At 45.5% G+C, this 11,669-nt stretch overlaps 1 protein-coding gene across 2 annotated transcripts; it reads right to left on the reverse strand.

Annotated features, from left to right (window-relative positions):
- Positions 1-404: 404 nt before the first annotated feature.
- HCCS (holocytochrome c synthase) lies at positions 405-11,632 on the reverse strand. Of its 2 annotated transcripts, none has more exons than XM_072817629.1 (7): positions 11,482-11,632; positions 10,780-10,921; positions 8,317-8,468; positions 5,871-6,019; positions 4,842-4,961; positions 2,442-2,528; positions 405-1,890 (listed from the first exon to the last, which is right to left on the reverse strand). In XM_072817629.1, exons 2-7 carry the CDS (start codon positions 10,889-10,891, stop codon positions 1,692-1,694), a joined length of 819 nt encoding a protein of 272 aa, XP_072673730.1. In that variant the 5' UTR covers positions 10,892-10,921; positions 11,482-11,632; the 3' UTR covers positions 405-1,691. The 2 variants fall into 2 exon arrangements, with proteins under 2 accessions (XP_072673730.1, XP_072673731.1); XM_072817630.1 differs by having other exon boundaries at positions 11,425-11,571.
- Positions 11,633-11,669: the final 37 nt, after the last annotated feature.

The following is an 11,669-nucleotide window of genomic DNA, read 5'->3' on the forward strand; positions in this document are numbered from 1 at the left end:
AGTACCTTGCTGCTCAGGGCTGCCCCTTTTGCTACTGTCTTTTCCAGGGGTGGTTGGAGGGCTACTGATCTTGTCCTCAGTTTTGCTCAACAGTTTCCTGCAGAGGTGCTTTTTCTCAAGAACTAATATAGCTCTTTAGAAGGGGGGAATCCCTGCCTAGGGCTCCGTTTTCAGTTGCCAGTTACAACACTTTGTTTCCCATAGCGATGCCTTATCCTACACTTATTCAAGTAACACTGAGGACCAAAAAAAATGCCAAGTGATTATTTTTCTCGGTAGTTTAAAATGGGATTCACAGTGAAAATGGCTGCTAGCAGGGAGACAAGAGCATCACTTCTGTCAAGATCCTCTCTGTCCGAAGAAACAATTGCGACATGTGAAGTTACTCTTAAAATCCAAACCTGTTAACTATCAGCTTTATTTTATTTTAAAATATACAAATATTTTGACATGTAGAAGAGTTTCAAGTTGTTGGATTTCAAAAACACCACAGAAAACTGACAACAAAGAAATCAATATCAAATGAATCACTCCCACCTGCCAGTTCCTTCTCCTAACTTAACTATAGACTCCAGGGAAATCAACAGAATTCATGGGATCAACACTTAAGAAAAAAAAAGCCAACACTCATTTGTAACATGCTGCTCTAAGCAGAACCAATTTATGGATTGCTGGTAGGGAGAGTTTCAACGGCAAACTTAGAGCTCCCTTAAAAACAAGTCTGCACAGAGACTGAGTTGATGCAAACTTTCTGCATCTGGGAAAAAAATACTCTTCTTGTGAATTCTAACACTCGACAAAATAGAATCGTATTTTGGAGAGGGACCATCCTGGTGCCGGGACTTGCACCAAACCTTCAAGGTTCTGGCTACGCTGACTGGAGGAGTGCTTCAGGCAGGAGAAGCGGGACTCAGAGCTGGGATAAACTGGCCAATGCCACAGGCTAGAAGACGTGCTTACTGGGAGCAGAGGTCTATATCGGGACAGTCGGAATTAAAGTGAAAATCTGTAAAAAGTGAAAACCTCTATTTCAGTGCACGTGCGTCCTCAAACTACGGGGCAGGTGAAACTGTCCTGTAACAAGGTCCAGCCTAAAAAATTCTCACAATTGAGAATCCGGAGCCAAGATGCCTTAGTTTTGCCGAGTACATTTCCAGCATCTTCCTCTGCATTCTTTTAAGGGAGTACTGTCCCTGTGGGGTCAATGAAAATGCTGGTGTAACTTTTTCAAAAGCAGAACTACATCTCTATGATGATAGCACTAGTTCAAATATTTGGCCAGATAAAAACTCCTCAGCATAACACGGGCTTTCAGGCCTACACCTCAAGTATTCCTGAGAAATAGTAAAGAAAAAAGCAGCTCTCTTCACATTATAAGGAAAAAAATTTTTCACACCTTTACTTTTCTAGATTAAATACATTGGCAATACTGCAGCTAAAAGAAAAACCAAGGGACTGTTTCCCACTTAAGCCAAGTTGGAAGGAAACCTCCAACGATCTGCTAAAAACTGTGCAAGGTAAAAACAAATGAACACGGTGTAGGGCACCCTCCCTACGTGAAGCATACGGTGTCAGTACCCACTTGACATTCCCATTACACCAGGAGAGCAATTCAGTTTGGGGAAAATAGTTTAATGTATTGCTCAGGAAAAAAAATAGTTTCTATTTTCCCATGTCTAACAAAGCAATGGTTAGGAAGTCCAGCGCCACCATGCAACCTTCATTCTGTCCCACACGGCCGAAAAGGAATCCAGGGCAGGCCGGACGTCCAGGATGGTGAACTGGTAGTCCTGGTTGACTTCGCCACCGTCATAGTAGTCGATGACGTACCTGACTTCAGTCCCACAACGGTTGATGATCCAATCGTGCCTGTCGAAAGGCAGCTCATACCTGGAACGAAAACGTGTTAGTGAGCATGAAAACGCTCACTCTTGGGGCCGAACATCTAACTGGGGAGCAAGGCTCAGAGATCAGTCTACTGTGTTGAAGGGAGCCGTGCCAAAGAACCGTGATGAGCCCGGGTCACACGACAGCTCATCTGCCTGCAAGGCAATATGGTCAACAGAAAAGAGACACAGGCCAGGGAGGTCAGCTGAGAGGCTGGACGGACCCAAGTGTGAGCGAAGGACGTGTTTACACTGGAAGAGAGGACAGGGATGCTCAGATGCTGAAAGATCATGGGAGGAGTAAAAGAACAAACCTGAGAAAACAGAAGACAACTCAACTTGGGCTACGATAATCAGACTGGGAGCAACACACGAAACCCTGATCCATCTGCCCCCTAAGCGGTGAACCTGAGGAAGAGGAGGAAATCTACAGCTGAATACTGATCACGCTGTGGAAGATGGCAATGCAGTCCTCAGACTGTCTGGTTTGGGGGCCAACAGAAAGCAGACCCTGACCTGAGGAAGGTAAAATAACATTTCTGTGCCAGCACTCACCCCATCCAGGAACGAATTCTTGCCCTCGGCGAGTACTCTTTCGCTTTACCTCCGAACCGGATCAATGATGGACCACAGGGACACTCCCTAGAAATTCGCAAACAAGAAAAGCCTATTCAAATATTTTTCCCTCTGTTAAGAAATGTGATGTTGCAGTTTGTCATGCATTTTTCAGTATGCATTTTACATAATTTCACATTTACAGAGTGAAAGAACTTTCAAAACTATTCAAAGAAATATCCCTGTTTGTTCAAAATACTGCTCTTTATTTCTGCATCAAGTATGTTCTGATTATCTGCGCTGTACTTTGCAGGAGTTAGGGAGTAGACTTTCCATTTGGGGGGGATATAGGTATTCTCAGGGAAGAAAAAGTGTTAAGTACTGGGCATTATACTTGACTTTCACATACTGCAGCTGGATTATTTTTTAGATGAATAAAAGAAAATCCTCGGGATCCCTGGGTGGCGCAGCAGTTTGGCACCTGCCTTTGGCCCAGGGCGCGATCCTGGAGACCCGGGATCGAATACCACGTTGGGCTCCCGGTGCATAGAGCCTGCTTCTCCCTCTGCTTATGTCTCTGCCTCTCTCTGTGTGTGTGACTATCATAAATAAATTTAAAAAAATTTAAAAAAAAAGAAAATCCTCTAGTCTTCATTCGAAACCAATGAACAAGCCATTATGAAGAAAAACGCTGGACGAATCCCTGAGAACAAATGAAATTAGTGCTGGACCAGCTGTTTAAGTAAGTGAATCCGAGACGCCCCTATCTTATCAGGTGCTGTCACTCTAAGGAGAGACTTTAGCCTTGCGAGGCTGAAGGACGTGGGTGGGAGAAAACACGGCCCAGGGTAACTGAGCCCTACGTGAGGCCCATCGGAGTCCCCTCACTTGTTGCTTTATCAACTACTCACTAGCCTCTCTTCTCAAGAGGGTCCCCCCGCTGAGGAAGGTAAAACAACATTTTGTTGAGTGGTCAACCCAGGCACGCGATCTCCTGGGGGCTGTAGCAGGGGTCTTTGAGGGACCCTGGGAAATGACCAGAAGGGGGGCTGAAGCAGACAAGGTGCAACCTCCTATTTGCCTTCTCTGTGCTCCGAAGTCATGCCACAAGTAGTTAGCAGGTGGCTTTCACTACACACTTGCAGACGCTTGTGGGTCACTTTGTTAGTGAGCTGGGAGAGGACAGATCTGCGTCCTGCTGGCCTTGGGTTACTGAGAAGGGAATCCTGGTCACTGGGCCCTTCCCTCCTCACACGTACCCCCTCCCAGGTGTGGTGGCTAGCCAGTGACACCCAGGGAGTGCCCCTAACGAACCTCAGAGTCCAAATATTAAAAAAAGAACACCTTAACAAAGTCATTCAGTGGATTTTAGCCAAGAAGTTAATCACATTTTATCAAGAAATTAAAATGTAATCCACCAGTGGCGATAGAGTCTGGCTTTTTGTGCTACCATTCCCGACGCCTCCCCTTCTCAAAGCAGACTCCTCAAACCAGCAGCATTTGTGTTCCGGAAACGCCTCCTCTGAGCCTGACCCCAGATCTCCAGAATCAGAAACACCGGGGGTGGGGGCCTAGCACTCAGTGAACCCTTGGGCCATGCGACGCTGCTCAGGGGTGAGGACCACCGCTCAAACAGACTGGCGGTCCATGACTGCCAACACACTCGGCTGCATTTACCTATTGTCTCTGAGAAAAAGACCAACGTGCTAAGATATCTCTTGATGTTTAGCCCTAACAGGGAGGAATTCAATGCTGCTGAGGGAACAGAACTGCTTTTTGCATCAGCCTCAGAACAGAGAGCAGTGTTATCTCCCATCCCAAGTGCTGTGTCTTGAATGGACCAGGGCATTCCTTCCATTGAGAGGTGGGGCCCACAGCCCTTCCCTTGGAACCTGGGCAGGCTTGTGGGACTGCTAAGGCCAGGTCAACGAGGGAGATGCAGCTTTCCTGGAGCTTTCTGGAATTCTAGCTCTGGAAACCCAGCTACCATGACGTGAGGAAGCTGAAGCAGCCACACTGAGAGGCTGTGGGTTAAGTGTTCTGGCTGACAGCCAGCATCAAGGAAATGGTCCAGCCACCCGAGGATTTCAGCCTGTGGCTGTCAAGCCATCCCTAATCAGAACCTGGCTGAGGCCCTAGACGTTGAGAGCAGAGATGAGCGATTCCTGCTGTCCTTTCTGCATTTGGGACCCACCAAATCCACAAGCGTAATAAAATGGTCGCTGTTTCACACAGCTATGTGGGAGTGCTCTATCATACAATAGTCCCTGAAACAGGCCTGCCACCTACAATGTATTAGAATAACACATTGTTTGAATAAAAACTTACAACTCTAGAAAGCAGAGAGAATATATGAAAGATGCTGGAAGGGCGGTTTTTTAAGATCTCAAATATACTTACGCAGCATGAAGGGCTTCCCACTTCAAAATCTCCTTCCAGGCTTGTTCGTTATTCTGATTGTGAATTCTGATGATGTTATACATATCTTTCTGACTAATATCGTCATCCTTCCACTTCCACCTAGGAAAGAACATTTGGTAAAACTCAATAAACCGTACTGATAATATACTATAAAATCAATCCATGTATTCATTTCACCGGGTCACCAAAAACTACACACTTATCAAGGGACCATAAGGTGACACTCTTTCAGTCAGTACCACTGATTGATGATTCCACAACCTTTTCTGTGTATTTGACATAATAGGTTTTTTAAAAAAACTTCTACTGGCAAAAAAAAAACAAAAAACAAAAAACAAAAAAAAAAAAAAACTTCTACTGGCTATGATAGGTTAACCTTATGTGTCAACTTGACTAGACCATGGGGGCCCAGATATTTAGTCAAACATTTTTCTGGGTGTGTCTGTGAGGGTGTTTTGGATGAGAATAACATTTAAACATAGTGATCTCCCTAACGTGGGTGGGCAGTATCTGATCAGTTGAAGACAGAAATAAAACAAGAATGAGCCTCCTGCAAATAAGAGGGAACTCTTCCTGCCTGGTTGCCTTCAAAGTGGGACACCGTTTTTTTCCTGCCTTTGGACTGGAATGAAAACATCAGTTCTTTCTGGGTCTTGAGCCTGCCAGCTTTTGGATATAAAGTACACGTGAGCTCTCTTGTGTCTCCAGCCTGCTGACTGCGGATCATGGGACTTCTCAGCCTCCATAACCACGTGAGCCAATTCCTTATAGTAAATCTCTATGTATAAATATACACACATCCTATTAGTTCTGCTTCTTTGGAGAATCCCAACTAGTACACTAGCCTTGCACTTAAATTCTTTTAAGTCTGAAAAATCAGTTGAATATTCTATACTGACTAGCTTATAAAATCTTACTGTATGTTTTTGGGATGAACACTTCTTTCACATTTAGTTCTTAGATGCATTGAATGAGCAAAGTTATACTCTCAGTAACATGCTCACTCACCCTTTCCGTAACATCGCATTCCAGAACATCTGTTCAGAAGGATAGACCCACTTTTTCTCTGAATCTGCTCTTGGAATAGATGATTCCTCTCTCACAGTAGATAGCGCAAATGGCTGGTCAGGGGCCGGCATCTGATTCGGTGGTGGCATCTAAATAAAGCAGATTTTTAAAAATGCTGGAAATATGATATAAAGTAGAAGCAAACAATATAATTAATGACTTTCTGGAAAGTAATGCATCACACACTAGGTACAGGTTCCCTATTAAGCCAGTGACATCAAAATTTCAGACCTCCCAGATAATTTGGCTGTTTTGAAGAGTCAGAGTTCTGCAATTTTGTTTAAGTTCTCACAAATGGTAAATACACAGTGTAGCTACATTTTCTCTTTTTCTCCTCAAGGATTAAGAAGTATAAACTAACACCACGACTACAGACGTTTCTAAAAACCTTTTTATGAGGTTTTCAAAAATGACTGTTCACTCTTCTGAGGAAGTCTCATAAACTATATGTACACACCACTTTCTTTTTAAATACTTTTAGGCTCTTGCTGATGCTTTGTCTTTAGGCTGAATACATCAGAGAGGAGTAGCGACACCATCACACTGCCGGATTGGAACGAGGGCAAGCAAGAATCCTTCCTCCCACACGTAAGGGGCGGCAACACTGTTTTGCACTTTCCCTGGACCAGGGTTCTCACCCCAGGCACCACTGCCATTTGGAGTGGAAAACTTTTGGTTATGGGGGTCTGTTATGAGCACTGTAAGGATATTTAGCAACTTTGCTGGTCTCTACCCATTAGTACCCCTCCTCCCAAGTTGCAACAGTGTCCTTCCAGGGGAAAAGTCATGCCTGGTTGAGAACCCCTGGCCTAGAGGTTCTTCTGTGTTCAAAGTATGAGGATTCTCTAGCAGATACACATTTATAAAATCCCAACACAGCCCCGGGTGAGAATGATGGCAGTGGGAGAACCAGGTATGCCAGGTACCACACTGAGCATTTTACCTGCATTATCACCACAGGTTTAAGGACACATGCCAGAGGTGCTTAGGATTCACTTTGGGACCTGCCACTTCCTAGCTGAGTGATGTGGGGCAAACTGAATCCTTGCTCCTTCTTGGTAGCTTCAACTCTGAAAACAGGGACACTAACACTCCTAGCTGTGGAGTGGTGATGAGGATTACTGGAGCATGTGTACAATGCTTAGCACAAGGGCTATAGATACAACCAAAAGAAATGTTGGCTGTTATTAATATTCTTGCGAGGTAACAATCCTGGGGTAAGAGTCTAGGTCTCTGGGATTCCAAAAGGCCCATGTTCTGACCCACTTAGGCTATTAGAGATTATCTAGAACAGTAGTCTTACAGGGGGCACTTTTAGGAATGTCTGGAGACATATCAGGTTGTTGTGATAGAAGAGGGTGCTCCCGGCATCTAGTGGGTGAACAGCAGGGATGCTGTTAAATATCCGATAGAGCACAGGACAACATCCTACTGCATGGAATCGACCAGCCTCAAATGTCAATAGTGCTAAGGGGGAGAAACCCTAATCCTGGCCACCTTCCTCAACACAGAAGTTTCCTTATAGCTTGGCTGGGTCATTACTGAGTGTTGAGGCTGAATGTTTGTGTCCCTCCCAATTTACTGAATCTGCCAGCACCTTCTAATAGGACCTGTCAGCCTCTGGAAGCCTGAGGAAGAGCTGTCTATTGTATACAAACCACCCAATTGATGGTACTGTTATATATGTTATAATACACACATATCCCATACCGCTTCTCTTCCAGACTAAATATTTCTAGTTCCTTCAAATGTTAGCCAAGATTTCTAAATACTTTTGATAACCCTGGCCTTCTAAAAAACCCTGTTCTGGCCTCCTAGAGTACAGATCTGAGTCTGTCTCTCCACCAAAAAATATGATTTCAAACAGGAAACCTCCATTCCCTACACTGTCTATCACAGAATGTGGTGAGGCACTGCTTGTCTTGTGCTTACTTTCTCCATGGCATTCCACTGGTGGCTGCCACATGACGCTGTACCACATCAGTGACTCTCACATAGGCTGGCACCTGGCTGTGTCGGAAGCAGAGCCCTAATCAGGCATCATGCCTATGAGGTTTCCCAAAACCAGAAATACCTTTACCAATTCTAGCTGCACTCCTAGTGGGATCTCCTGCCTTCCACTTATCCCCAAAGGAAATATTCCTTTGGCCTGGCTTCTTTCCAGTCAACCTACTCTAGCACTTCATGATTACTGCTGTCTTTAACAGGCACTCTCAAAACTACAGTTAGTGACGCTTTCTGGATTTTCAGTGTGGATGGAAAATGAGACTTCTTTATTTTAAAAGGAAAGGAGAATTAATCCTAGCAGTCAGCAGTCTGTCTTAGGAGTCCATAAAAGCATCTCTCTGTGAAAAAGTTCCAGGAAGAGGGGCAGAGTAAGAATTACCAGATTAGAAGGATCTAGGTTCTCCTTATTCTCAGCCATAGCTCCCGTAACAGGACATTCCACGTACTCATATGCACGATCTTGGTGGGCAGGCACAGAGCTCATTTTGTTCTCACAAGTTGGGTCAGATGGCTCTGCGCTCACTGGACAGCCTGAAATAAATCAAGCATAAAAACAGTGTCACCACAAAGGCAGGAGATCTGGCTCTCTCGATCTGGGCTCTAAAAAGCTGGATTTCTGACCAGTGATCACCATCAAAGGCATAGTTAGGTTTCTACTATTCCAAGCTGCCAAGAGCTAAGCTAGCTAACATTCTAATATCCTAAAGGCCAGGAAAAGGTTTTATAAATTTACTTCCTCTTGAAAGAGAAATAGGTACCCATTCCCATATTATGTCACACCCCCAGCAAAAATAAACCAAAAAACCTCCTCAACATTTCCAAGAGAATGTATTTTTCATTCCATGGTTTCAGCCAGTGGGCTTGAAGGTACCTGCTTGGGTTCCCAGCAGTGAACTGCTACAGAGTAACCCAAGCAGAGACCCAGCCATGTTTTACCAGGTCTCCCTGACTTTCAATTTGCGAATTCCAGACAAGGTCCAGGCCTGATCAGGATACAGGAGGCCAGGCTTACTGATGTCTTCTCTCAGGTACTAGAGACAGGAAATGAAAATGAGCAGAGGAACCTTCAAAAAGACTCCTGGAAAGATGTGTGAATGCCACTCTGCTTGTGCTTTGCTCCAGCACAGAAACAAGGCACAGAAAACTACCCCTTGGCTGAGGTTCTATTCCCCATCAGTTGATAGCAAGCATTTAGCAAGAATAGGCACAAGTTAAAGCAAATGCTCCACAATCCACGTAGGATCCAGGTGACACTTAAGAAGGGAGGTCTGAACCTAAGGAGCAGCAGCAGGAAGGGCAGATGATATCCAAGAATCCAGGGTGCAAATGGAAGCAAGTGTGAGACTGAGAAGCTTGTTTTAGACTGAGGAGAGGGGGCAGGGACCAAAACAGCCATGGTCCAGGAAGACAGCTGCCCAAGTAGGGATCCTTGTGTCAGGCAGGAGCAGTGACGCCAAGAATGTGCTGGATGCCTTACACGCCAAAGACAAATTTCCTTTCCCTTCCTTGCCTCTGTTTCTCCTCGAAGACCCTCATTCCCTACGACCCTGTATAGCTTTCCACTTGAGGGGTGAAGGGAGACTTGCTATACCACCTTTCCTCTCCACCATTCAAAGTGCCAATCTCTTCTGGGTCACTGCCCCCAGCTGGGTGTTAGAAAACACTGTTACTTTTCTCATATAACAAGAAGCCTCTTTAGTCGCCTACAAATACCCACATTCTTTACTAATGGAAACCAATCTGACTGACAGCTCTTCTGGACACACAGTACATGAAATTAAACCTTATCTACCCGGGGACACTCAGGGCAGGAACACAACAGCTTTGTCCAAGCTTTCTCTGTTTTAATTCTTCCTGTACAGAGAAACCCTGGAAGAACACTGAGTCTGTCCTTGTCCAAGGTCACAGAGTTTTTGCTGGCTTTGCCACTTATTAGCTGTGTGGCTTTTAAGTTTGTAGAATATAAAATAGGGGGAAAAACCTACCATACAGGTTTATGAGAATGTAAACTCCATCAGGCAAAGGTTTTTAGTGTTCTATACATTGCTATTTTCTCAGTGCAAAAACAAAACCCACCAGTGCTTGGCACAGAGAGGATAGTGAGAAAATTCTTGCTGAATGACCAAGGGAATGAAAGACTACAACGCAAGGAAGTGTTTTTCAGGTCATAGTTTTATATAAACAATCTAAAGCAAATGTGGACCAGTGAGGAATAAGAGCTTTTCCATTCTCACCTCTGCACCTAAGGAAAGAATGGCAAGACCATAAGTGATGACTTACTTTCACAAGGATGGATAATCAAATGGATGTAAAGTTGCCTTGACAAATACAGACAGATCTAGATCTAGGTTTCTCAACCTTAGCACTCTTGACATTTGGGGCCAAGTGATTCTTTGTTGCAGAAAGGTACACTGCACACTGTAGGATATTTACCAGAACTCCTGGCTTCTACTCACTGGATGCACCACCTCCTCTCAGTTTTGATCAACAAAAATGTTTCCAGACATTGCCAGATGTCCCCTGGGGAATGGGGGTTGCCAGTAGGTTGAGAACCGCGGATGGCAAACTTTAGGGGGTAAGGGCTAACGTATGGAGCAATCGCTGCACTCTCATGCATTATCTTAATTAACCATCACAATAACCCTGCGAAATATTATTATATCCTCATCTTCTAGATGACTGGTTGTGACTTAGAAAAGTAACTTGTCTACAGTCATATACCTTGTAAATAGCACCAGAAGGACAGAACTCACTGCCTCACTAGCATGTTATGCTACCTCTTCCTTAAAATGCTTTTGAGAAATCTCTTTTGTTTTTATTTTCTCGATAAAGGGTTGATTACCTTTCACTTTCCCTTCGTGCATGGGACATCCTGAAGGCGGGGATGCTGTCTGACGATTTGAAGCATTTGAGGTCTGAACTGCAACAGCAGGGGTAGATGCAGACAAACCCATGGCTGGAAGCGGTGCTGAATCCAAGCAATTCTAAATTCAAAGGTGCCAAAGCAAAGAGAGAGATTAATGCTGATGTCTGGGCTCCCACGACTCCCTTGGCGTTCTCAATCTGCCTAACTCTTGTTCTTCCTCCTTGTCACTCCGATGTAAATCTACAGGGCAGGGTATCCACTTTGAGGGATAGTTTTAACATATTAACCCCTTTGGGAAACACTAGTGTGAAAACTACACCACATCGCTCTTTAGGGGCACATTCCTACGATGTGCGGACTTTGGGGAGGGTGAGGTGAAGGGGGTCCCTGAGAGACTACGTCACCGAGGAGTGTAGGTCCGTGGGGAACAGGGGGCCCTAATTGTGGTGATCCCGATGGGAGAGGGGAATCCAGACTGAACCCCAGACCCGGGCTTAGAGAAGGACTGGGAATCAGGGAAGGGTACAGCGCAGAAAAGAGACTCGAGGAAGGCAGGAATGAAAGGACCTCCGAGGGGTAACGGGGACAAAGTCATCTTCACACGGTCCCTCCGCGTCCCACCTGTTCCAGTCCGTGACCCCAAAGCCCACCGGCCTCAGACCGCCGGCCCCTCCGCACCTGACGCTCGTCCCCAGCCGCTCCGAGGAGGCGGCCCCGCCTCTAACCGCCAACCCGCTGCCGCCTTCTCCTCGCTCGGTCACCGCTGCCGTCGCGGTCACCGCTGGCGCTCTAGCTCACCGCTACTTCCTTTTCCGAAGGCGGGACTTCCGGGCGCGCGGGGGGCGGAGCGCGGGCTGAAAATGTCG

Source organism: Canis lupus, chromosome X, assembly GCF_048164855.1.
Source record: "Canis lupus baileyi chromosome X, mCanLup2.hap1, whole genome shotgun sequence".
Taxonomy (NCBI): Eukaryota; Metazoa; Chordata; class Mammalia; order Carnivora; family Canidae; genus Canis; species Canis lupus.

Excerpts from the sequence above, each read along its gene's own strand:
- HCCS (XM_072817629.1), bottom strand. The coding sequence starts at position 10,891 with ATGGGTTTGTCTGCATCTACCCCTGCTGTTGCAGTTCAGACCTCAAAT. Across the intron at positions 8,469-10,779 it reads GCACGAAGGGAAAGTGAAAG|GCTGTCCAGTGAGCGCAGAG; the intron begins GTAATCAACCCT and ends GATTTATTTCAG. Across the intron at positions 1,891-2,441 it reads AGAATTCGTTCCTGGATGGG|GTATGAGCTGCCTTTCGACA; the intron begins GTGAGTGCTGGC and ends TTTTCGTTCCAG.